This window comes from Equus przewalskii, chromosome 14, assembly GCF_037783145.1.
Source record: "Equus przewalskii isolate Varuska chromosome 14, EquPr2, whole genome shotgun sequence".
NCBI classification, from domain to species: Eukaryota; Metazoa; Chordata; class Mammalia; order Perissodactyla; family Equidae; genus Equus; species Equus przewalskii.
In genome coordinates, this window is record NC_091844.1 from 50,850,406 (window position 1) to 50,878,035 (window position 27,630).

Consider the following 27,630-nt stretch of genomic DNA (forward strand, 5'->3'; position numbering starts at 1 on the left):
TTGCTTGCTGTATTTCCCAATTATTTTCCCCCTTCACTTTCCTAATTTTTGGGTTTTCATTTTGCTTTAGGTTTTTCTGTGACTGTGGTGCTGGAACACTGTCTAATCCTTGTACATTAGCTGGTGAGCCTACACATGATACAGACACACTATATGACTCTGCTCCACCTATAGAATCTAATACATTGCAGCACAACTGAATTCCTTCCCTAAAGAAAATGTCCTGCCATTCTAACATCATAACTTAAAACATTTTTTTTGGAAGAAGATTTAAAATATTTGCCCATGCTACAGGAAGAGACTGTATTAAAAATGGATACACGAGGTCAGTTGACACTATGAAGCTCAAGCTACCAAAAAGAAAGTGGCAATATATTGACTCAGGATCTCAAAGCTGGGTGTTTTAGCATTACTGTGTAAAGACTTTTGAAGGGACAGAAGTGAAGAAAATAAGCTGCAATTTTGTACAGATACCAACTTCTGAAAAAAAGCTGGTGTTTTTACAACTAGCATTGAATGCAGTCCAATTTGCAGTAGTACTCTTCAATAGACAAGCAGCTTTGTTGCTGCCTTTATGGACATGGGTACCAATTGCTTTTGTAATATGGTAAAAATGTGAGCTAGCACTTCTGCGTTTCTTTTGATTTTTTTTAACATGTATTCAGATTGAGAAATATGATTTTAATGCTTTAATCTCATGTAGTTTTGTTTTTAATTTCAAGCAAAATCTTATTGTACTTGAATGTGCCCTGTTTTGTTAGCACACCTAGACTTGCTGTAACTGTACTCATGTCCCAGTATGTACGTTCTTTCTATGAAAGAGAAAACACTAATCTTAAATTATATCCAGCAATGTTTCTGGTATCCTTTAAGAAAAGTTAAGACTTATTTCCTTCCCTTCCCTGTGCAGCATTCAAAATCACCCCTAGAAAAAGTGAGTGTTTTAATGAGACTTCCTAGGAAGGGATGCACTGTAAAACAAAAGTATTCTTGTAACTCAGTTTTGTGAAAGGTAAAAACTACTATGTTTTAAAGTACACTTCAGAAAGTCTCTTCAAAACAGTCCTGTATTTGAACTCTGTTCATAGTTTTTTTTTGAACAGTTTAGACAAACTGCTGGAAATTAAAACAATTTCCTGCATTAAGCTGAGACAAGTATATATACAGCCCTATACAGTTTCATAGCTTCCCCTTACCCCCATTTATGTGTATTGGTGACAGTGGGTATAAACAGCCTGAAAGTGTATGCATGTACCATAACATCTAGACTTAATATATTGTGGAGTATTCAATAACCATTATGTAGAAGGTAGATAAGAATTAAAAGGGTTTAATTTCCTAGAAAGAAAATGGAAAAATGGTCATTTTTAAAAAATAAAGTTTATTAGATCATAATGTTGTCTGAATTTACCACCTTTGTCAAGTCAATGCAAAGCTTCCAATGTAGTCTACAATTCCTGAATCAAAGTCAGCAACTTATGGACACCTTCAGCATCTACAGATGACCTCTCACTAGCCAGGCAAACTTCCCTTAAAAAAAGAAGAAAGAAAAGTTAAGGTTCACTTGTCTCATAGTGCATCATGCCATCCCTGTTTACTGTTTTAATAAGATCAGCTGCATGGCAAAGTCATATCCAATTATAATTACCGAAATAATCGCAGTGACTGAGTCATCTTCTCAAATTCTCTTGCTTTTCTATGTCCTTTTTGAATAACCTCCTCTGGAATATTCGCAAGCCTTGCTGCATTAAAGCCATAACTTTTAGGACAAGCTCCCTTAATGAATTTATAGAGGAAGGTAATAGTCTCCTGGCTGGGATCTTCACATTCATTTTCTACCATACATGCCTAAAAAGAATTTTATTAGTTATATTCATGTGCTAGCAATGCAAGTACCCAACTTGACTCCCTCAAACACCTAAACAACTTTTGAATAAACAATTTGCACATACCATGTGTCCTAGGCGCACTGCAACATTTTGAGAATAATCTTCAACCAATGAATGGTAGTGGGTAGAAAACAGTGTACGACACTTTATATTCTCAGCAAGTTCTTTAACAACTGCATTTGCTATTGCTGTCCCATCAAATGTTGCAGTACCTCTTCCTGTAAAAGTAAAATACACATAAACTATATATTATACGATCTGCCTTATACCAAAAAGGATGTACCCTTACAAAGGAATGCAAAAAAGGAGGGGGGAGGGTAGAAAAGTAACATCAGTTAATACATAGAAAAGCCTTCTGTAAATGGGCCCTGTTTAGATAACCAGGTCTCCTTACCAAGAGTACCTCCTAATAAGTAGCACTGATCTTACTGTCATTATAATATGAGGATAATGACAATACTTATTGGATAGTAACAATTTTAATAGGATTAAGAAGTTAATAAAGACCTTTCATATTATCTCATCTGTAAGTATGGGTCCCTGGCACACAGGTGAGTACATTCATATTCTTGTTTTTCTTTTAAGAGTTGTCCTTCAGACCATGTTCCAGAAAATTATTTTTTGTCCTAATGTTTTAGAGATATCCTTCCAATACAAATTTTAGGGCCGGCCCAGTGGCACAGTGGTTAAGTGCGCACGTTCCGCTTCTTGGTGGCCTGGGGTTTGCCGGTTCAGATCCCTGGTGCACCACTTGACAAAAGCTATGCTCTGGTAGGTGTCCCACATGCAAAGTAGAGGAAGATGGGCATGGATCTTAGCTCAGGGCCAGTCTTCCTCAGCAAAAAAATGAGGAGGATTGGCAGTAGTTAGCTCAGGGCTAATCCTCCTCAAAAATAAAAAGAAAGAAAGAAATTTTAATATCTTACCTAATTCATCCACAAGCACCAGAGAATGTGCTGTTGCATGTGTAAGTATACTAGCAGTTTCACTCAATTCAACAAAAAATGTACTTTCACCTAAAAAAAAAAAAAATCACAAATGGGTGATGTTTTAAGAATCCTTAACAGTAGATTCATCTTTTAGGTTCATATAATTTGAATCTATCATGAACTACTCAGTGGTACTAAAGGTTAAATCTTGCATTTTAAATGCTACAAGTAATGTTTGCAACTCTGAAAGCATTCTGCTTTGTTTGTACAACAAACATCAAATTTAAATGGCTCATACAAATTTAGAGGCAGATGTATTTATCATTTAAAATATAGAAATGAATTGTCAAATGCAGGCTTGGGGGGGAGACTCACCTGACATTATTCTGTCTGAGGCACCAAGTCTAGTAAAGACTCTATCAATTGGTGTGAGCCTACACACTTCAGCAGGTACATAACAACCCATCTGGGCCATTACAGCTAATAGGCCAGCCTGTTGAATGAGGGAGGAAAAAGGTCTTTTATGGCTGGTATTAAAGAAGAACAGAGATATATAAAGAGACAGAGACATATGCATATATCCGTAAGACAGATAATAAGCCAAGCTAATAAACATTTATTTATCTTTCTGAAGAAGCATTATGTAGGAGTCAGGCACTCTAAAAAACAATCTTCACTATCTTAAATAGGAAAAGTGAGGCCTATAAAGGCAAAGGCTTAGGGGCCTAAATGGGCTTAAAACCTCAGAGCCTGTATACTAACCTAATACACTACTAATTCTCAACCCTGGCTACATAGTAGAATCACTTAGGAGCTCTAAGACTACTGTGTGTACTTTTTTTGTTGTTGTTTAGCTTTCCAGGTGATTTTGATTAAAAAATACAAAGTTGAAAACCACTGTACTACACTATACTGCCTCTCTCTAGTTAGCAAATTTGGCGAACCGAAATATAATATTGGTGGTGGGGCCCCAAGGAGGTCAGCAAACGTTCTCTGTCAAGGGCCTAAGGTCTGTCACATATCTTTTTTTAAAAATTTTACAACCCTATAAATATGTAAAAAGTCATATTTAGCCTACTGGCTGGTCAACCCCTGGTATAAAGGTAAGACACATTTATTGTCTTCCCTAAAAGCAGCTCCCAAGAGTTACTACGTCATGAATTTTATTTGCTTTCCTTTCTGAGTAAGTCTGCCATGATTCTTTTTCTTTTTTTTCTTTTTTTTTTTTTTGAGGAAGATTAGCGCTGAGCTAACATCTGCTGCCCATCTTCCTCTATTTTTTTTTTTAATATGTGGGATGCCTGCCATGGCACAGCTTGATAAGTGGTTTGTATGTCTGCACCCGGGATCTGAACCAGTGAACCCCAGGCCGCCAAAGCAGATCATGCGAACTTAACCACTTAACCGCTGCGCCTGCCATGATTCTTTTTTAAGCAAGTTTCCTACAAATGAGTTTGAGGACGAACCTGTAATATTTGCATAATTTTCATTCATTATGAATATGTGTACCTTCAGAGGAAAGGAATTCAGTCAAGTCAAAGAGTTTGTAAAGAAATCATGACCTGAAACCTCCCTCACCGTTTTAACATATACTTCCCTTAATATCAGGCAGATATTTGACCAATGAGGTAAATACAATTCTCAATTTTACAACACAAGGAGTTTCCCTTTGTTTCCTAAAAAGTCAGTGACTGAGTTCTATGTAATTTGTATGCTATCTGGAAAAAGGTTGGTCTAAATATGTAAGTCATTTTTTAGGTGTTACAAATGACTTCCTATAATAAAGCCTTAAGGGTCAGTTTACCTGTCTCATGAGTGTAGACTTGCCCCCCATATTTGGTCCAGTAACAAGCACACAGTAAGCTTTGCCATTTTCCTCCTCTTCTTCCTCACAGCCTATTAGAATGTCATTAGGAATAAAGTCATCTCCAAAAAAAGTCTTCGTAATGCAGGGATGGCGTGATCCTTTAAGGTATAAGAAGGGAGGAGTGTCTTCTTCTGGCAGCAGAATCAGTGGACGACACATAGGTCCATCACCCCCTCGACTATAGTTAGCGAGGCACAATAAGACATCTGTTAAAGAGAAGATTAAAGTGAGGCCTCATCATTTTTGAGGTTTCTAAGCACAACTTCTACAGAAAGTCTTCCAAGTGTGTTCTACTTGCTTTTTAGACATAGCAGCCTTTTCCTAACAGTAGGCACTCTTATTAGTGACATCATCATAACCAACTGCACAATACATAAAATGCTTTAATGCATTCATTCATTTACTGAAAATAAGTCATCAGAGTGTTTTACATGTTTTCATTATAGCACTTGTAGTGAAAGGAGAAATAACTTTCAATTTCAGCCCAAGAATCTCTCCCCTCAAAGACTTAGCCCCCTAACATCTGGACCAGAAGAATGCTATGGGCAAGCTAAAAGATACAGCAGAAAGATGCTGTATTGATTAATCTCTCTTACTTGGTATAATCCTGGAGCTAACCCATCTTAGGAGAAGCAGAACATTCTAACGATAGGCACACTGATATAATACAATCTTAATAAGAAAATAAAATCACCAATTTTGAACACCTAAGCTGAGGGGAGGATTTTAAATTACTCTCCTTATTGTTTGAAGCTGTATTGGTTTAAGGAATTAACATGGCACACTCGAACAGAAGGATGCTATTCTATTCTAGATAGCTGTGTTCAGATCAAAATAGTTCTGTTGTAAATTTGGGTAAACTACAGTCGCTGTATTTTTAAAACACAAAAAAACAAACTGAGAGGCTCCAAATAAGTTGGCCATTAAATTTAAAGAAAAAGGAAATTATTTATGAAGCTCAAGGGGTTACCAAATTACAGACATAAATTAGGGCTCTTAGAAATCAATTACAGGCAAGTGTGACGATTTGGGCTAAGAGAAAAAAGATGAAAATCTTTTGAAGTATACACGTAAAGAGATTCACTGAAATACAGCACTGATACTGTACTCAATAAAATGCAGAAAGAGTAAAAGAATGCAAAGATTACAATAAAAAGTAATGGGTCAAAGGATAGTTTTAAATTAGTGTGTAATGAAAAAATAGAAGCTTAAAAACAGTATTTATCAAATACTAAAAATTCAATTGAAAAAAGGAAATTTGATCTCAAACAAAATCTTACATCAATCTTTTGTTCAGTTATTCAAGACTGAAGAAAGGCCAGAGGGCTACTAATAATTAAGTTTCCAGTAAACAACTTAAATTGCTTATAGGAAACCTAGTCATTTTGCCTAGTGAGGAAACAAGTATGTATTTGTCAGGCTATATACCTTGTTACTTGTGTTTAGGGATATGCATCAATGGGGACTCTGCAATGGATTTAAATCTTAATGCACAACTGCGACAAAGGGCATTATAACCAAAGCCTTAGGTATAAGCTTGTTTAAAGTCTTACCTAACACTGCGATGCACTCTACAGCAGCCTGCCAGTCCTTGTAATTTTTATCAAAGTTATAGAATAGTCGCCGCATGCAGTCTTTCAATGATACGTCTCTCCGTTCTTCAGCGTTTATCAGATTAGCCAACTTTTTCTCAATAGTTTTAGTCCAGTATCGTTTACAGCCCTTCTTCGTGGATTTCAACTCATACTCTTCTGGCAAATTACGAGTGATGAAATTCTCTGGAATTTCCAACTGGTAACGGTTCCTCCCAATCCCCCAGTAGACTATGGTCCTACAGCCAATTCTACTGCGCTGTTTCTCCAAGTATTCCAGGAGGCTCTGTTCATTTTCTCTTATGTCAGCAAGAGCTTGGTCATAATCAGAGTCAAATCCTGCTTTGGGAGTAATCAGTCCAGTCCTTCGAGCCTTTTCATGGTCAAAGGCTGTGTCCCATCGATTCAGTTCTATAGTCAAATCAGGAAAACGGCCTTCAGGATTTTTTGTCTGCAGAGTTATGACCTGCTTAAGAATTTTAGACTTAAAGTCATCAACAACTTCTTCCATAATCCCTATAATTTTACATATTACTTTGAATCCTTCCAGAGCAGAAAGAAAATCAATAATCTTTTTTTTGCTGTATGTAGTTTCTTCATACATTATAGCCCTGCTATCTGGGTGGTTCTGGCTCTTCAGGGGAGACCCAACATTATGAATTTTACTGAGTAGCCTCTCAAGGTCTGGAAGCTTCTTTAGAAGGTCTACAACCTCAGAGATTTTATCAGGCACAACCATGAGGTCTTCTATGGCATCTAGACGATCATTGATAGCATAAGGGCTACAGAGTGGGGCACAAAGCCACTGCTTTAGGAGCCGCTTACCAAAGGGAGTATGGCAAGTATCAATCTTCTCCAGCAGTGTCCCTTCAGTAGAACCATTTGTTCCATTCAGAAAAATCTCCAAATTGTTTAATGTCACAGCATCTAGCACCATTCGCTGATTGGCTTTAGTAAAGACAGCACCAGGTCTTGTAGCACTGACCATGTCAGAATCCAAGGGAATATACTCTTCAAAATTAGCCATTGATAAAAGCTCCTGATCAATAAGGCATTTTTTGAGGTAGAAGACACAACCACCTAGAGCAGAGAGGGCCAATTCACTCTTTTCTCCTGGTGTCAACCCAACAGAATCAGACTCTGAGGTCATATCTTTAAGCACCTGGGGTAACATCACTCCACTGTCCTCATTCAACTTTTCTGTAAAATATCCTTCTTCAAGGAGAGTTCTCAAAGTTTTGGCTGCATCCCAAAACTGGGAGCCTGGTATCAGACCTTCCTGAAGAGAAGAGGATAATGAACCCTTCAGAATCATCTTAGTTTCCATTGAGAGATTTCCCTTCTCAAACAAGACTTGCACTGGAGGATAGTGTGCCACAAGAGTCCTAAACCTGGAACAATGGCGATCATCTGAAAACTGACCTATGAAAAACTTCCCCAGTGAGGCGTCAACAAAGCATACACCATACACTCGAGAATGGCCAGAAGAATCATCATCTTTTTCTTTGAGGCTAAGAAGATACTTACTGTAGTTCTCAGAGGGATCACCTTCCAGCACACTGTAGGTCTGTGTACCCTTGGTAATGACTCTACAAATCTCCCTTCTCACCACTCTATCATGCTTAGATATATGTGCCATCTTTCGGCATCTTGCCTCCATCATTTCTGGGGTCTCGGTCTGTTCCACACGTGCTACTTTATAACCCTTCTGGACCAGGGAATCTGAATATCGGCCAAATGCAATTTCAGGGAAACCAGAATGAGCCCAGTTGCCTTTCATGAATACCAGACCTAGTTCACTGACTCCAATAAGGGCATCCATATGGTACAGCTCATAGAACTTCCCCACCTTATAAAATATGACAAGATCAAAGTTCTGAGACTTAATCTGCCACCACTTCCTCATCCCAGGAGTACAAGAATTAAGAAAATCCTCAGGCACATAGAGTGTGGATGCATCAAAGTCAGGATGATCACGTCGCCTCCTGTGCAGATCTCTTCTCTTTTCCTCCTTAAGCCATTCTAATGTTTCATGATACCAGATAGTGGGGCGACTACCATCATCACATCCTCCACTAACGTGGGCTTGAGATTCAGAATTTTGAGGGGCAGAGAAAGCACTCAAAGTACTCTTGGTTTCTGATGAAATGCTAGTTGCTCGTTTGGTGGCTGAAGGCATTTCCTTCCTTGAAGTTTTCTTTTTCAGAGAGCCATTTCCGGTAACCATTCTCTTCCGCTTTGGAACAACTTTGACAGGGCTGTCCAGGCCTTCACTGTCACTATCCCCTACTCCACTGCTTATTTCATCACTGCTTCCTTCCTCCTTAGCATCTGGCTTGAATTCCACATCGGAGCCACCAATGTCGCTTTCAGAGTCTGATATTACTCTTCGTTTCTTTATTTGGCGGCTACTTCGCCTAGATCCTTGCACTTTAGGTGGTACTTCCTCTTCACTATCAATTTCATTATCTTCTTCACTCTTATCAGATGCGTAAGTTGCACCTACCTGGCAGGCAAGAAAGGAGTATTTAAGAACAAAGCAAAATTTGGAAAATTACAATATTGCCCTGGAGTATCTCTCAGTATGCTGCAACTTCATATACCAAGAGAATAACCCACCTCCAGAAATGAGAAACTATTTTCTTTCTCAAGAAATATCAATTTCAGTTTCACCTAAAATTAAAACAAGTATCACACTACAGGATTAAGTGATTCTGTCACGAGTTTTATCTTATACATACATAGTGGTGAAGCTATTAACATGACCATACATCACAAATACCCATAGGTGATGGCCTCTTAACAGGCAGCTGTGGAAATGAACCAACTTTAAATCAATATCCCTTTGTCATCTTTCTTCCAGGCTCACCTCTCCTCTTGTTACAGATGGACATGTTATGAAGTTTACCATTTTATAAATTCTTTAGTATAAGGCTGTAAGCAGTCTATACAGGTTCTAGCCCCTGCTCTTCCACAAACGAGCTGTATCATCTTTGGCAAGACACTCCCTCACATGTAAAGTAGTATGAGGCCAAATGATCTCTATAGTCACCATCCAGTTCTAAACCTGATTAATGTGACGATCCCTGGTCTCAACTTCAAAAGTAAGATTAAAAACTTTTCTTTCACTTCTCTTATACTACTCATCATATTAACTTGCTTATTCCGTATCTCATCTATAAGACAATACAGTAAAACCTAAAATCAAGCTTAGCTATAGATGAAATCTGTTTTAAGTACATAGCTAATTTACTAAATTAGAGAATGACAATGTTTTAAATGAACCAATTATTTGTTCATTTCCTTAACAAGATTTTTAATTCACTCAGTAGTGACCACTGGGGCCGGCCTGGTGGCGCAGCAGTTAAGTTCACATGTTCCACTTTGGTGGGGTGGCCCCGGGTTCGCCAGTTTGGATCCTGGGTGCAGACAGAGCACCACTTGACAAGCCATGCTGTAGCAGGCGTCCCACATAAAGTGGAGGAAGATGGGCATGGATGTTAGCTCAGGGCCAATCTTCCTCAGCAAAAAGGGGAGGATTGGCAGCAAATGTTAGCTCAGGGCTAATCTTCCTCAAAAAAAAAGGTAACCATTAACATTTAAAACCAAGGTTTTATTTCAAGGTTACTCAAGCTCTATTCTTATCAAGCCAAAATACAACAAAAAGTAATAGAGCATAAAACTGGATAATTAATTTCCAGGGCCTGACCACATCCTCATATATAAGTTTACTAACAGACACCATGGTCAATTTTATCACCATGTCCTTATTGTCCCTAGCTCTCCACTTGTTACCAAAATGGTACTACCTCTTAGACCATGTGCCTGCCAGCAGGCTTGAGAACTTAAGTAAAATGGAGTCCCCAGGGGGCTGGCCCCGTGGCCGAGTGGTTAAGTTCGCGGACTCCGCTGCAGGCGGCCCAGTGTTTCGTCGGTTCAGATCCTGGGCACGGACATGGCACTGCTCATCAAACCACGCTGAGGCAGCGTCCCACATGCCACAACTAGAAGGACCCACAACGAAGAATACACAACTATGTACCGGGGGTCTTTGGGGAGAAAAAGGAAAAAAAAATGGGGTCCCCAGCTACTGCAGTGCTAAGTAATCTAAGAACCTACAGTCCAGGGAAGTACAGATGTATGTGTGTATGAGTACTAAAGTGGATATATATGCAAATATATAAATAAAAGAATATCACTTTAATATGACCCCCCCCCTTTCTTTTTTTACCATCACTCTCTTAACAGAAATAACAATTGTTTGCAATGTCTCACCTCCATCTCCTCCTCCTCTGGTTCTGAGGGCTCATCACACACCGCCAATTCAAGCCTCTTAATCTTGTCTTTATTCAAGGCTTCATCTGCACGTTGCATTGCTCTGAGTATTTCAGGCTTTGCACTGTAAAAGTGACCTCCTTTCTGGGCTTCCTTTGATTTTGAACCTAAAAATACATATATATATTTATAAACAAGGACTGTTAGCTGGATAGTTGGCTCAACCTACAACACGTGTCCTAATGAACAAGAATGACAACAATCAAGTATAATTTTTAATGTCCCATTATTTCTGATTGATATAGACAGACCAATAAAGCCCACAAGAAAGGAATTTTCAGTGAAACTGAAATTACTATTTTACCTCCTTGAAGTTGTCTTAACTGTTGGGTCACCCAGAACCACTTCGGCTCTCTTCAATGACCAGGGACTGTGGCCCTAAACAGGCAAGGCACACCTCTTCAGGTGCGGCATGAAATGTAAAAGGAATTTGAGACCCTTTTGAAAAAAATTACTTAAGGGCCAGCCTGGTGGCACAGCAGTTAAATTCACATGTTCTGCTTCGGCGGCCTGGGGTTCGCTGGTTCAGATCCCAGGTGCGGACCTAAGCACTGTTTGTCAAGCCATGCTGTGGCAGGCATCCCACATAAAACAGAGGAAGATGGGCACAGATGTTAGCTCAGGGCCAGTCTTCCTCAGCAAAAAGAGGAGGATTGGCGGCGGATGTTAGCTCAGGGCTAATCTTCCTCAAAAAAAAATTACTTAAGGAAAGCAAAGACTAAATGAAGCTATGATATGGGGCCGGCCTGGTGGTGCAGCGGTTAAGTTCGCACGTTCCAATTTGGCGGCCTGGGGTTCACCGGTTTGGATCCCAGGTGCGGACATGGCACCGCTTGGCACGCCATGCTGTGGTATGCATCCCACATATAAAGTAGAGGAAGATGGGCATGGATGTTAGCTCGGGGCTAGTCTTCCTCAAAAAAAAAAAAAAATGAAGCTATGATATTAAAACTAAGTTTGTCCCCAAGGCAGTTAGATAGGCTATATGAAATAAAACAAAACAAACAAAAAACCTATTGTAAGGGACTCTAATATTTTGGGAGGATAACCCAGTTAAGACTGTTAATGTGTTTTTCCCAAAACAGCTGCATCAAAATGACTTGCTTTGCTTTAAAGTAAAACTCTTACTTTATTCATTTGATTTAAAACAGCTGTAATATTAAAATGACACTTCTATAAACTGAGCAAAAGTTTAGATACAGAAGATCACAAGTCTAATGGTACAAAATTGTTTAGTTCTTTTCCAAGAGGCTAACTAGGAATGTCTCTGTTCTCTTCTGCCCAAACATAACTGTAATTAGAAAACAATGGGGACGAGCCTGGTGGTGCAGCGGTTAAGTTCTCATGTCCTGCCCTGGCGGCCCGGGGTTCCCTGGTTCGGATCCCTCATGTGGACCTACACACCCCTAACTCAAGCCCACACTGTGGCAGGCATCCCACGTATAAAGTAGAGGAAGATGGGCACGGCTGTTAGCTCAGGGCCAGTCTTCCTCAGCAAAAAGAGGAGGACTGGCGGCAGATGTTAGCTCGGGGCTAATCTTCCTCAAAAAAAAAAGAAAACAATGAATTTGTCTAAATTTAACAGATACAAACCTTAAGTTATTTCCTTCTTTCTGTATACTAAAACTAATAGGGCATCCTAAATTTCCACAGAATGAGTGACTTTTATGGGCTGCCAAAAATAAAGCAGCAACCTCCCATTTCTCTAAAGAGCTGCACCAAAGCTACAAATTTTAACAATCAGAATCATTTAGGGGCTGGCCCCATGGCCGAGTGGTTAAGTTTGCACACTCCGCTGCAGGCGGCCCAGTGCTTCGTCAGTTTGAATCCTGGGCACAGACATGGCACTGCTCATCAAACCACGCTGGGGCAGCATCCCAAATGCCACAACTAGAAGGACCCACCACGAAGAATATACAACTGTGTACCGGGGGGCTTTGGGGAGAAAAAGGAAAAAAAATAAAATCTTAAAAAAAAAAAAATCATTTAGAGCGTGGCTCTGAACTTTCCCCAAAGTGCCTGCTGCAGCTGCATTCGTCCCCCACCTATCTAGTGACATCACTCCCAAAAGCCCCTGATGTAAACTCTACTTTTTTTCATCCATGCCTCTGCTAACTTATTCACATACATGTACTCCAACAATTTGGAAATTTAAAAGGCAGAGCAGTATAAACAGGGGTGACTTTATAAAATAGACAACAATAAGTGTTAACTTTTTTTTTGGTCTTTTAAAAGCCATTTTACCAAAGCCTTGTTTAGAATCTCAAAATTAGTCCTGGAAAAAGACCTCATTTATCATCTGGTCCAACTCTCTCATTTTATATATGAGTAAACAATATCAGAAAATAAGTTACTTTGGCTGGCCAAAATTATACAGCAAATTAGTGGAGAATACAAAACCAAATTTCCTGATCCTGCCCTATCAGATTTCTGTGAGATTTAATTTTCTTCAGGTGTGTCCTCCCCACCCTGCAGGATGAGCACTACGACCAAAAGGCATGATTCCCAGAAACTTCTGGGAAACTGACCCTTATTCTGATTGCAAAACATTGAGTTCAACAATGTCCTACCCTGGAGAGTCTGAGGATAATGGACAAGGACTTGTTCCCATGGTTGGGTGTACAGGCACTGTATCCTGCAATCATACTGCGCGCTGCATAAGAGACTGACAGGGTGCACCTAGCCCAAGTGAAGCTACACATGCAGGACTGCTATGCCGGTGATAAATAAGGCTGGGCCTGGAAAAGAGCAAGTTACCCCTTCCAGAAGTCTGATGTGAAACTCAAGTCAGATACGCTCACAGGTGAGGATTCTGAAGGCCAGGGTGCATGCATCTCAATCGGTCCTAGAGAATGTCATTGATCTATATGCTACGTATCCTGACTGCACTGCCTTTCTTTGGGTCTTTTAAGATGGGGAGACTGTTTAATGTACCCTTTTTGTGTCTGAATTTGGTATTTTGGTCCAAATCATGAGATCCAATCACAAGATCCTTTTTCCTTTAAGGGCATGATATTTGATAATGCTGTTAAGTCGCACTCAAAAGCAAAAATCACTCCACACAACAAACAGGCTATAAAGACCAGCTGCATCTTATCCTTTTCCCATGCGAAAAGCTTTCATCACACCACTCCTGCAAATTATTGGAGTAAAATACATTTAATTTCACTGTATGGGAGACTGACACTGGTGCGCATGTGCACGTCAGCATGCGTGCGCTTTCAGACTCACACAAAGACACACTCTCACTCTCTCTCTCTCTCTGCAGAGTGACTCTCTTACCTGTATATGGTTTTAATAGCCTTTTGCTAACCCAGCCCCTTGTTGGGCTGTCATCAAAAAACTGTACATGAACTCGGACGGACTTCCCTTTCTCACGGATGAATGTTCCATCAAAAGGGTGGTTGTAAACCAAGCAAGGCCACCAGGGGTAACCCTCCATCTTGGCCCAAACCAAATCACCTGGTGAGAAGTCACAAGAACTGTTGCCAAAAGGAAATACACAAGTTGGTTAATGTTTGGTTAAGTTGCATTAAAGGCAATTACCTACAAATAAGCCATTCCAAGGAAGACTCCTTTGAAGGCTTCTGGCATTAATATTCAAGCACATAAATTCTAGAATTAATGGTTTTTTAAAATCAGATGTTCAAGTCATTTTTAAAAGTCTAAGCAACTATTATAATGCTTATTTAACTATTAAGACAAACATAAATATAATGTCTTCTGGTATTAAGGTGAGAAATTATTTCTCAGAATCATTCAAAGTTTAAAAACTATAGCAGAATTCTGGTAGAACACTGATGGCAGGAAAAAGACACAGACTCATTTTGTGAATCACACCTATAGTACACTATGGTATATATCAGGAACAGGGTATGACCCAGAGTATTAATAAAATATCAAACATACCAACTATGTAATTTGCTAATTATATTAAATATTACCTCATTAGACTTGGCTTGGAATCTGCTTCTAGTTAAGCTATGTATTCCAACACTCTAAAAGCTACCTAGCACATTACTACCCCCTGGCCCCCAAAAATCTATTTTTATGGAAAAACTCAAGTCAACAGATTAAGCACCTAATGTGCCCAAAATAGAGAGTACATATGCCTGCAAAATCAAGAACAGAGAATCTTCCCCAAAATTGATTTAGCCCTGAGGGTTTCCTAAGAATGGGAGGGGGAAGAAGAATCTGGCTAACAATTAGACCACAGAAGAGCTCCTCAGTGACAGAGGCCACAACACCTGATACTTATATATATATATATATATATATATATATATATAGTGTACATATATATATAGTGTGTGTGTATATATAGAGAGAGTGTGTGTGTGTATATATACACACACACACACACTAGATACCAGGGTTTCCTGAGCCTGCTTAAAGGTTTTCATTGGATAACTACAAAAGTAAAATAACTACATTACAAACAATAGTATTTTCAGTATTTTGAAATAGTGATCATTAGTCAGTTGAGGCCACCTTATTCAGGCCCATCATGAAATTCAAGTATTCCTTTCTTCAAAAATGGAATATAGAAACTCCTAGGCTAGACAATTAGAAGAGAAACACGAACAGGAGCATGACTTCAGCTGGTGCTTGTCTTAAGGACCTTTATGGTACATACATTCTTCTCTCAACTTTTAGAAATCTATAATGCCCTGCACAAGTTTATAAATATTACTATCAAGCTCACCACAAAGGTCACCTTCAAACAGGAAGCTGTGTCTGCAAAACTGAAACTTCTATCACAAGTGCTTCCTCCTTATTAACATATCCATTAATTAACAGGAGACAAAGACCCTTATGGTTGTGTGGAATGGTTTATTTACAAGTCTCCCTAATTGTCAAGCAGGCTTTCCCTTAACACGGGCCAGGGAGCCACTTAACCACAAGGCCCATCACACTGGTATCAGAAAACCACAAGCTTTCTTGCTACCTAAGTATCAGAGAGTACCCTAATTTATACTTTTTTTCTGCTGCTGAAGGAGAGAAATAACCTTTGTCTATAAAGACATTATCACTTCTGAGTCTGAACATTTACTTTCAGCTTGGCCAAACAGACAAATATATATTATGTTAATTAACATGTCTCCCCACGGGAAGATATTTCTGGCCACGTAGTCTTGAGACATCAGGCTTCAAATTGTGTGCTGGCCAAGGCAGATTTTTCTGAAGGCGGGGCCGGTAGGGATACCCATATCTCAAGCCTGGCTGCCCTTCTTAAAGGCAACTAAATCCCTTAAGAAATGGAGACTTGAGTAAGGTTTTGGTGTGTACATAGTGAAGCCTTGACCCATCACTGGCTGGTTTGAGGCAGTTCGCCTCAGTGTATTGAAATTATTAAATATCTCTAGATGAGCTCTGAGGCTGACCAGTAAGGAGTGAGATTCACAAAGTGTTCTTGGTTTATAAAACTGAAGATGACTTGTTTTTCTTGCTTGTGTGAACTGAGTCCTGGAGGGTAAGGATTAAAGAAGGGCTCAACTGGACACCAGCTTATTTCATTACATACTTATCTGTAAAAGTTACACATTCTCAAGAATGGAATTAGTGCATCAAAGACTGACAAGAATGCACATCTTGGTCATACACTTCAAGTTCAAGGGAGCAATATGCCCCAAACCCAATGGAATTCTATTGTGCCTGATGAGGCATAAATAAAGCACTTGTAGGAATCTCAGTTGTCTTAGGGGCTCCAGAGAAACTAAACGACTAGATCAAAATTCTTAAGCAAAAAATGTAAGATGGCCACACCTGCCTGCTAAAAGCTCCTTTCTATCCTCAATTAAGAAAAACTCCAGAGGGGAGGCCCCATGACCGAGTGGTTAAGTTTGCGCACTCTGCTTTGGCGGCCCAGGGTTTCACCAGTTTGGATCCTGGGCGCAGACTTAGCACGGCTCATCAAGCCATGCTGAGGCAGCATCCCACACGCCACAACTAGAAGGACCGTCAGCTAGAACACACAACTATGTACTGGGGGATCTGGGGAGAGGAAGAAAAAAAAAAACACATTGGGTCTTCCTAAAGCCCAAGCTGAAATGCCAAAATAAATATTGGAATTATCTTAGGATATACGTATAAATAAGATTCATTTATGATTTTACAAGTCTTTTTAAAATAAGAAATGACTTAATAAAGCTAAATATACATTGAACAGAACTTTAAAATTCTGTCTTAAAATCACATTATTTTTGCTTTCTCTTTAGTCCATAACCTTGTAGATTACTGGTTGTGCCCTAAATTTATAATCAAAATTTTTGGCTGCTTTTTAAAAATCACTCAATACCAAAGCATTGCTAGAATTTGCTTCTACAAACAATAAAACAAACTGAGTTTGTCTAACAAGTTGAGTTTTTATAAACACTGAATCATCACAGATGTGAAAACACTCTCAAACCGACTTTAGAAATCAAACTATCGGTGTTTGCACCTACCTCTCAAGGTGGACCATTACAGCGGACTTCCCCTACCCTTAAATAACTAAATGCACTACTGAGAAAAAAGAAGTAATCAGAACAATTCCAAGGGCTCCCATCATATGTACCCATCTACCTGTACCTATGCCCATCCACCGTTTTTTCCTTCAGCTTGGGTAACCATGGCCCATCACTTAGGCACTAGGTCTAGGGTGACCATATAAATTATCGTCCAAACTGGCTTCTATTTTCTAAACAGTATTAGAAAAGAAACCTAAAACAAACCAGGGTTCTTTGGAGAGCAGCTTAATTCTATGCCTTGAAGCAGGGACAATTGAGAATTGTCATCAGAATGAAAGAATGTTTTCAAAAGTTCTGAGGTAAAGTTAAAAAGTCATAAAAGTCAGCTTGAAAGAGGCTCCCACTGGGGCCAGCTCCATGGTTAGGTTCATGCACTCTGCTTCGGAGGCCCAGAGTTTGGCCGGTTCAGATCCTGGGCATGGTCCTGGCACCGCTCATCAAGCCATGCTGAGGTGGTGTCCCACATGAAGAACTAGAAGGACCTTCAACTAGAATATACAACTATGTAGTCGGGGAGTTTTGGAAAGAAGGAAAAAAAAAAAGAGGCTGCCACCCTCCAAATTATGACAAGTTGAGCCTCTTTTTAACTATATCTTTTAATTCTATCAATTAAAATAAGCTGGGTCTGGGTCTGGAGCTGGCCCAGTGGTGCAGCAGTTAAGTTCACACATTCCGCTTCTTGACCACCTGGGGTCGCCGGTTCGGATCCCGGGTGCCGACACAGCACTGCTTGGCAAAAGCCATGCTGTGGCAGGCGTTCCACATATAAAGTAGAAGAAGATGGACATGGATGTTAGCTCAGGGCCAGTCTTCCTCAGCAAAAAGAAGAGGATTGGCAGTAGTTAGCTCAGGGCTAATCTTCCTTTAAAAAAGAAAAAAGTTGGGTCTGTCAAACTATGAGTCCACATTGATACTTTTTAAAAAGCTTGAACTCTTTTCTCTTACACTAACTAGTAGTATATTAAGTGTGGTATCATTTGGGAAAATGTATTACTATAAATGTTTAAACGTATGAAAATTCTCAGGAAAGGCATCTACAACTAGAGCAGATAGTTACCTTTACCTAAAGGCTCTTTAAAAAAAAAAATTCATCAGGTCTGACACATCGCTCCTTGTCTATGAATGGGGACAAGGGCATACACTTAAAGATTTTTACTGTCCTCATCACCCATAATCAACAGACAATTAACTAAAATGAGATTGTGAAAAATAAACTAGCCAAGATTTGTTTAGAAAAAAATTTGTAAGTGGTCAGAAGCCTTGCTTACAGCTCTCAATTATGATCTTAATAAACTACAGAAAAAATACAGTATTGAGAAGCAGGCTCAAGGCACACGTCCTGCTACTTTTCTTGTAGCCATTTACTTCAAGCTGATGTCATCTCAGCTCCTTCCTCTCATCTTCCATAATCTAAACCACCACCTTGGGGCCAGCTTGGTGGCACAGCGGTTAAGTGCGCAAGTTCCCCTTCGGTGGCCTGGGGTTTACCAGTTCGGATCCTGTGCGCCGACAGGACACAGCTCGCTCGTCAGGCCATGCTGAGGCAGCATCCCACATGCCACAACTAGAAGGACTCTCAACTAAAATATACAACTATGTACTGGGGGTCTTTGGGGAGAAAAAGCAGGAAAAAAAATAGCACATGCTATTCAATACAGAGAACCATACAATAAATACATCTATTTAGCATGGATGCAGAAAGAATCAATTCATGTATAAGTAAACATCATAACACATTGTGCTTCTCTCACTATGAAAAAAATTGTCTGTTACAGAGGATGCACATGTAGGGGAGGAAAAATATTTTTCCTCTACACTTCTGAATTCTTGGCTGAGACCCACTCTAATAAAAGATTAACAAGAGAAAAATAAAAGTTTATTAACACGTATATCTCCTGTATTCACAGGAAATAACACTACTAAGGAAAACTGAGTAACTGTCAGAGACAGCCCCAATCACCATCTTAAATACCAACTCCAACTAAAGACAAAAGAAAACTGCTGTGTGGGGGTGTTAAGGGGAGGTTACCAGGAAAAGCACAGTAAACAAGCGTATGGTTGTTATGCAGACTTAAACCAGGGCCTTCTCCATTAATAAGAGGTCCTTGTGATTTAGAGTCCTCCTTCTGCTACCAAGACGGAGACACCCTTGCAAATGGAGATTTTCTTTATAAATGTTCATTTCCCTTACAGAAGAGTAACTTCCACGGTTTTCAGAGCTTCGCCTGTGTTTCTCAAAAATAATCAGCTCAAAATAACCTTTACGGGAAAGAGGCATATTCTGGGGAGGTATATCTTGCCACTCTTCTCACAACTATACAGTTAAACTGCCTGAAAGCGTCGGTTAAACACTGAAATTACACTTCAAAGTTTGAGAAATTTGCAGGACATCTAAGACTTAGGACATTTGAAGTCGTCTACTGAGAACGACTAACCCACTCTCTGATCTTGAACCAGTTTTTTTCTGAACCTCTACTTCAAACGGCTCCTTTCAAAGGGCTACCATTACATTTTGTGCCTAATACAATACCTGTGATACACTAAATGCAAGCTTTTCAAAATGTCGCCCGCTGCTCCGACAAAAGGCTAGCCAAGCCCTGGGACAGCACCGAACTGCCCAGAAAGCAAGGACGACAGCTCCGGGCACGCTTCCCCACAATTGCGTCCATACATCCTTGCCCCGGGCCAGATCAAGGCCTTTAGAGGCCCACTCAACTCCAAAAAAATTACGGTGCCCCATCCTCCCATAGAATCGTCAACAAAAGATGCACTACTGCATAAAACAACATTTTTTTCAACTCGACAAAAATAATGCAGCCTCTAAATTTTTCACTTGTTTTGGTGTGTATGCTATCTACCTACGGGATGACCAACCCAGATCCCAGCACTTTCTGCCTCCCCCCCGCCCCCGCGCGGCAAACCTCACTCGGACCAATCAGGCCCCTTGGTCTGCGGTGTGACACACCCCCGGCAATCTCAGTTCGCGGCCCACCCCCGACTCCCACCTCCCCCACAGCCCGCACACCAGGCCGAGGACCCACCACCCCCAAAGCGTCTTGGCGTCCGAAGTTCACGTCCAAACATCGAGTGTGTTCCCCTAACGTCTACTGAACCCGCAATTCACTAACCCAGCTCTGAAGGAGGAACCTCCTCCTCGCATCCCACTCGCTGCACGCTGCGCCCCCAGAGCCTCCAGGTTGCAGGCGTTCCTCCTACCCCGAGGCATTCCTTCTTCCCGCCACCCCTCCCCCGCCCGGGCAGGCACCACCCCCTCCCCCGCCTGAGTGCGCACTCCGCTAGGAGCAGGCGAAGCTCCTTTCTCTCCTCGCCCCACCCCCCGTGCTCCCATCTCCCCTTTCTCCTCCCTACCCGGAGCGGCTTGCACGCCCTCTCCTCCACCCAGCCCCCCACCCGACGGAACGCCTCTCCTCTTCCTCCAAACTCTGCGCGTCTCCCCTCCTCTCCAGCCCTTCTTCCTGCAGCCTCTTTCCTCCTACCCCGCTTACAATCTACATCCACCCTCCCAGTGCTAAAACCTCAGCCCCTACGCTTTGAAGCCAAGTGTGCAGCCCCACCTCCTCCGAGCCCGGGGCCTGGCCCCGGGCCCTCCAGTGCCGAGGCGAGCCTCCCTTCCCCGACTGCATGCGCCCCACCGCCGTGCCTCCGTCTTCGGCCCGCGTCCCCCGCCCACCGACCTGGCGGGGACCGCAGCTGCTGCCGACCTCCGCAGCCCTCCGTTGAGGTTCCTCGCCGCAGGCGGCGCCGCGGAGCCCGCCAAGGGCCCGGGCCCAGGCCCCGCCTCGCTCCAGGCCGCATCCCCGCCGGGGGAAGGGGAGGCCCCGGTGGCAGCGGCGGCGGCGCCACCTTCCCCTGAGGCCCTGACCGGGGCCTTGTTGGCATTATTCAGCGCTGGAGACTTGGGGAAGAAGCTGTACAGCGTGCTCTGTCGCGACATCGCGACGGTCGGCGAGGCCCAACCGCTCAGTCGGACCGAGCGGCTAAACGCTCGGCATCTACCGCGCGGCGCCTGCTGGCGGGAAACCTGGGGGGAGGCGCGCTCCGCTGGAGGAACATTGGCCGCAGCGGCCAATCAGCAGGCGCCTGGGCTTGCGCGGGCGGCGTCGCGGGCGGTGCTGGTCCGGCCCCGCCCCCTCGGGGCGCCGGGCGACGTGGTGAGGGGAGGGGCCGGCAGGCCGCGCGGGACAGCTGCCCGCGCTGCCCCCTGCCCGACGCCCCGCGGCGGGAACGGCTGCGCGCCTGGCGCCCTGGCGCCGGGTGGGGGGCCTGGTCGGGACTGGAACAGCGCGGCCGGAAGCGGGCGCCGCGAGCGCTAGGGGCCGTCTGTGCCGGGTGCACGCACCGCGTGAGCCCAGCGGCCCCGCGCAGGGGGCGAGCCGAAGGGGCGCGGATGGCGGCCCTTGCGGAGAAACGCCGTCCAGCGCCTGCGGGAAAAGTCCTGGGGCGGGGCGCTTCCGCCAAGGAACCGGAAAATAAAGGATCCAGACTTTAGTCGGCAGTTGACCAGGTCTCCTGTTCACGTGTCTTCGCAAAGCGTTGCACATAGGAGGCCCTCGGTAAATGCTTGCTAAATGCATGCTAGCGGCAGGCCCTCTACGTGTTTATGATCAAAGCCTGCCAGCTACACACAGTTTCCCTCTGCCAGGCAACGGTCCAACCATTTTACGTAGATTAAGTAAATCCTCTCCAAGTCCTATGAGGAGTACTTAAGGTCCACAGCAGTCCCTTATCTGAACCTTCTGGGCTAGGTGTGTCTCAGAATGCAAGATTTTTCAGATTTTAGAAAAGTAACAGGGTGTGGATAAAATGTTCCTGTTCTGCAAATTCAAGAAAGAAACTGGAAGGACTGACAATTCTTTGGCCCTAATCCCGAATGTGATAAGGTAACTGAAATCCAGAATCCCGGAAACCGGCCCCGATCAGCACGAGCTGTGTTTCAGTCAAAGCCTATCTAAGATCAGCCCTTCGCTCTGTTCCGGCAGGCGGTGTTCTGCCTCGCGGTTCTCCTTCGCTAGGCAAGTAATAAAATCAGCTCTGTTCCAGATATATTTGAGAGGTACTCACTTCCGTCCATGAGTGTAACATGTGACGCCCCCAGAGTCTGGGGCAACACCCAGGAATCAAACATATTATTTCTGCAGCAAAACATATGCTTATTGAAGCTAAGTGGGATAAATATAGATTATAAATAGCCTCAGGTCAGCTCAGGTCAAGATTGCTATCAAATGAATTTGCCACAAAACTTTTGGTTTTCAGAGCGTTTTGGATTTCAGAATTGTAGGTAAAGGATTGTTGACCTGTGTTATATCTCCCTTTATGGCTGAACAAACTGAGGCACAGGTGGGTCAAATAATTTGCCCAAGGGCCCCGCCGGGTGGCGCAGCGGTTAAGTGCGCACGTTCTGCTTCAGCAGCCTGGGTTGGCTGGTTCGGATCCCGGTGCCGACAGGGCACCGCTTGGCGCACCATGCTGTGGTAGGCGTCCGACGTATAAACTAGAGGAAGATGGGCATGCATGTTAGCGCAGGGCTAATCTTCCTCAAAAAATACATAAATAAAATAATTTGCCCAAAATCAAGTAGAAAGTGATGAAGTAGGGAATTAAATCCTGGGAAGCTGTTTCTGGAGTCCTGTATTATTAACAGAAGTGTTATACTGCCTTCAATTTATCATCATTTCATTTTAATCTGCACAACAACGTTGGATTAGGTTGAACTGTATGAAATTGCCAATATTCAACCTTTTTTTTTGATGTACAAAAGCCCTATTTCATTTAGTTCAACTTAATACGATATTATTCCTGTTTTACAAAATGGAAATGGAGACTCAGAGGGAATGAGCCCGTGCTTAGAGGTAGACTGAGACCTGGGCTCTCACCCAGCCCACCAGCCAGGTAACTAAGCAACTTCACTTCTCCGAACTTGTTTCCTCATTGTTAATGGGAACAATATTAACTTAGGACCAAATTTTGGAGGCTACAGTTAGCTGCCTCCCACAAACTTCATTAAGAATCAAACAAGAAGTCACGTATCCTAGAATCATCAAACACACAATCCCTTGGTAGGTGAGATCACCCAGCCAACTCCAGAAGGCACACACTGTGTGTAGAAATGAATGAGGAACACCCAATAAGAACAAACAGACCAAGCTGCGTGTTCAGCACTTGCTACAGCGAGTCATGTCCCATCTCTTCCATTTGGCAGAGACTCAAAGGCAGGCAGAGGAGTAGGAAAGCTTCATAGGAAACAAAGGGAAGGCTTCAGGTGCGCTGTGATTGGAGGTGGTTGGCATGGGGAAGCTGGAGGTGGGCCAACTAGAAGTAGAGCATCCTCTGATTGGTTTGGCGAGCATACCTAGCTTTCTCTGATTGGTCCAGGGTTGGAAGTGGGGACAAAACAATAGAGAAGCTGACCAGTCATTGACCAAGTCCTGACACTTGTGGGGCAAATGCTGCAGAGGTCTTCGGTTTCTGGACTGATTGCTGCAGAGGTTGTGGTTTGGCTTCAATCTGCAGCAACCAGCTCAGGAAGGCAACCATACCTGCAGCAACCAGTCCAGGGAGCCAAACGTGACCCCGGTAGCAACGCGTTTGAGTCGCTGTCAAACACACATCATGGTGGCTGACTCCTTGCTGTATCAAGCTCTGAAAAGATAGCCTTTGCTTGTTCTCCCTGGGGTGGTCTCAACTGTTTCCACATGTTGGAGAGAAGAGCCTTCCAGGTAGAAGTTGACAGTTTCTAAGTGAAGAGCAAACGCCTTGATTTGGGAACAGCAAGGAGGCCGGAAGAGAATGAGCGGGGTGGGGAGGGGGGTGGGGCAGGGGCTGTAGGACCTGAGGTTGGAGAGGAAAGGCAAGGGGCAGGCCATCCGAGCCCTCCTGGGACTTTTGGCTTTGCCTCTTAGTGAGCTGGGGAGCCACTGCAGGTTTCGAGCGGATGAATGGCCTGATCTGACAGGATTGCTGTGTTGAGAATAGGCTGTAGTAAAATAAACAGTAACCTAATTCAGCTGTATTGTTCTCTACAGAAGAAAGAGTGAGCAGTTAGGGAGAGTATGGTCTGCACAGAGTCTAGGAAAAAAAGAGCCAAAAGAGCAGGAATTAGCGGTATTTATATCTAAACGTCTGGACCCATTTACTCTGGGATGACTCATGAGTGGGCGAGGGTGGAATATGTCTCAAGAGTTGACTGTGTGTGCTCTGCCCCTGAGCTCCCCAAGCTCATGTGACACCTCCTTCAACTGAGTTCCTACTTTGTATCAGGCACTAATGTTGGCACAGGAAATACAGCCATGAAACAGACACGCACGTCCCAAGGAGATGGAGACTGCTGGGAAAACAAGCAGTTATAGTATGCCAGTCCCAGCGGACTCGTACATTATATTCGATCACCTTGATAGGGATTTAGGCTAGAGTCATGGTTCCCAAACTGAGCACCAACATACCCCAGGGAACAAGAGCAAATTCACAGGGGCGCCATGGGGTATTTCTAAATTTCAAAGGAAACTCAGTGACATCTGTCAGACACTGCGCAAAACTACTAACTTCAAGTGCTTCACAGTTTCACCAGTAAATTGTGCTACATTGCTTTTGATGATATTGTTGGGGAGGAAAAAACAATCTTTCCTCTATCCTGTTAGGTTCAGTTTTGGGAGCCTGTGAATTAAACTGACAAAAGACAAATTAGCAAGAGAAAAGAACAAGTTCATTTTGCATGCAATGCAAATACATGCAGGGGTGCTCAGTGATGCGTAATGCAAAGGGGTAGTTAGAATTTGGAGTTTATATATCTAACTTATTGGGGAAAGTGAGGGGGAAAAGAAGGCTTCTATAGGAAGGATGAATAGGCTTTTTAGGAAAGATAAATGAGTTTTTAGGAGAACAAACAAGAGACCAGAAAATTTATGATAATTGTTTATTCAGGTACAAGTGGTTTTTTTTTTTTTGGAGGAAGATTAGCCCTGAGCTAACATCTGCTGCCAATCTTCCTCTTTTTGCTGAGGAAAACTGGACCTGAGCTAACATCTATGCCCATCTTCCTCTACTTTATATGTGGGATGCCTGTCACAGCATAGCTTGCCAAGCGGTGGGTGCCATGTCCACACCCAGGATTCAAACTGGCAAACCCCAGGCCGCCAAAGTGGAACATGCAAACTTAACCCCCGTGCCACCGGGCAGGACCTACAAGTGGTCTTTCTGTCTTCTTCATGGCCACAGAACTTCTCCGGAGAGGAGATTTATGGCATCCTCATTTCTCAGAAGTTGCTGTTTTTAATCAGATTAAGGAAGCTCTGAAAAGGCTTCTTTCTGCATCTGTTGAATGTCAAATGTCTTCAGCTTAAAATAATCTTTATACTAATTCTGGGGTTCTAAATGGATCTCCACAACATCATATATTTGCGAAGCTGAGTTTTTGGCGTTTTTTGGTGATAAAAAGCAAGTAGTAGGGCCGGCCCAGTGGCTCAGCAGTTAAGTGCGCACGTTGCACTTTGGCGGCCCGGGGTTCACTGGTTCAGATCCCTGGTGCGGACATGGCACTGCTTTGCAAGCCATGCTGTGGTGGGAGTCACACGTATAAAGTAAAGGAAGATGGGCATGGATGTTAGTTCAGGGCCAGTCTTCCTCAGCAAAAAAAGAGGAGGATTGGCAGCAAATGTTAGCTCAGGGCTAATCTTCTTTAAAAAAAAAAAAAAAAGCAAGTACTATGAGAAAAATTAACGTGGAATGAAGGTACTGGTATCCAAATCTGACCCCAAAGTTTGAGAGGTTGTGCAGCACCCAACTGGCACATCCAGCCCATTACCTTGTATGGGTTATTTAAGAATGAAATAAAATATTATTTTTCCTTTTAATTTATGTGTATTATTTTATGTATTTTTTATTTATTTATTTTTTTGAGGAAGATCAGCCCTGAGCTAACCACCACCAGTCCTCCTCTTTTTGCTGAGGGAAACTGGCTCTGAGCTAACATCCATGCCCATCTTCCTCTACTGTATACATGGGATGCCTACCACAGCATGACTTTTGCCAAGCGGTGCCATGTCCACACCCAGGATCCGAACCGGCGAATCCCGGGCCACCGAGAAGCAGAATGTGCGAACTTAATCGCTGCGCCACCGGGCTGGCCCCTATATGTATTATTTTTTTAAACAGCTACTAAATTGGTAGAACACAAATGCTTATTAAGTTGTAGGGGCATAAAAGTTAATAAGTGGAACTTTTAAGTATTTCTTTTTGCCCAGGGGGTTTGGTAAGAAAGTACTGAGATATTAACAACACCAGAGGTTTAGGTTTAGGAACCTCTTGCCTAGTGGTTAAGGGCTCCCTACTCAAACTCCACACTCAGCTCTCTACTGTAGGAGAGGAAATCTTCGTCTACATTTCTAGGTTCTTCTGGCTGGTTTAAGAATTAAATTGACATGAGACAGAATAACAGGAAGAAATCAAACAAAGTTTACTAACGTGTATACATGGGAGAAACCCAGGAAAACTGAGTAACTCACCAAAATAGCCAAAGCCACCACCTTAAATACCATCTTCAGCTAAAGACAAAGGGTGAGAGTACTGGTTTGGGACTTCAAAGGGGAGGAAGGTATTTCACATGAAGATGGAAAAGCAAATGTTTGGTAAACGAATGTTTGCCCTGCCTGGCAGAGACAATGGGACACGGAGAGGACTTTGATCAAAGGGGCCTTGCTAGGGTCCTCCCCGTCTCACACCTAGTTCATGTTATTCTATAGTTATCCATGGAATTGACTCCTTCTTGGAACAGGCCTTCTGTCTTGAATTCCTTTAGGCAGTTAAGGGGAAGGTCAAAGTTTCTTCCTGAGTCTTTTGTTCTTAAAAATAATGAGGCCAAAGAGACATATTTTGGGGTGGCCAATTCTGCTCCCCTGTAGTACCCAAACTTCATTTGTTCAAATTCTAGCTGAGTTCCTACTAACTGCAAGACTTTGTTGGGCAAGTTATTTAACCTCTCCCTGTGCCTCAGTTTCTTCACCTGTAAAATGAGAATGATGATAACAGGACCTACTTGCTGGAGTTGTGGTGAGGACTGAGTGAAATGGCACTGAGAAGCCCGCAGCCCTGTGCCTGCCGCACCGTGAACACCAGATAAATGGGACAGAGTTATATAAGAAAGCTGTGAGAGTTGTCCAGAAGAATGCAGTGCTCTGTGCTCCCCTTCCGCCCATCCAAGGAACGGGCTGACCTGACAATCCTTGCCTTTGTCTGGGGCTTGGGAGATAAAGTCAAGTCTGGAAAAAGGAGGGAAGTGTTTTGTGAAGGTCGTGTCCCAGCCCAGTCAGCCCTTCCTTGATCACCAGGGACAAGCCTGTCGTCTGACAAAGTCAGGGTTTTTTGGCCAGTTGCAAGGAAGGAGACTCCATAGCACAGTGAGGAATCGTGAGGCATCTCACCACAGAAAGGAAAACCCACAGTTGTCATGCGTTTTAGGGGAGGGCAGGGGTGAGGAGAGGTTTACCTGAGGTCGTG

The 27,630-nt window shown here is 42.8% G+C and overlaps 2 protein-coding genes across 6 annotated transcripts in view; one reads left to right on the top strand and one right to left on the bottom strand.

Moving 5' to 3' along the window:
* Nucleotides 1-1,395, top strand: part of FBXO11 (F-box protein 11) — an 89,252-nt gene extending 87,857 nt beyond the window's left edge. For both annotated transcript variants that reach the window (XM_070572738.1, XM_070572739.1), the window contains exon 23: nt 71-1,395. In XM_070572738.1, the coding sequence (XP_070428839.1) occupies nt 71-200 (130 nt within the window). In that variant the 3' untranslated portion in view covers nt 201-1,395. The remainder of the gene's footprint in view (nt 1-70) is intronic.
* On the bottom strand, nt 1,362-21,380 carry MSH6 (mutS homolog 6). Of its 4 annotated transcripts, none has more exons than XM_070572733.1 (10): nt 20,817-21,380; nt 13,895-14,094; nt 10,553-10,719; nt 6,239-8,783; nt 4,623-4,891; nt 3,194-3,311; nt 2,816-2,905; nt 1,953-2,107; nt 1,649-1,848; nt 1,362-1,530 (listed from the first exon to the last, which is right to left on the bottom strand). In XM_070572733.1, the coding sequence occupies exons 1-10, from the start codon at nt 21,074-21,076 to the stop codon at nt 1,449-1,451; spliced, it is 4,086 nt and encodes a 1,361-aa protein (XP_070428834.1). In that variant the 5' UTR covers nt 21,077-21,380; the 3' UTR covers nt 1,362-1,448. The 4 variants fall into 4 exon arrangements, with proteins under 4 accessions (XP_070428834.1, XP_070428833.1, XP_070428838.1 ...); XM_070572732.1 differs by having other exon boundaries at nt 20,697-21,191; XM_070572737.1 differs by having other exon boundaries at nt 20,828-21,172.
* Nucleotides 21,381-27,630: the final 6,250 nt, after the last annotated feature.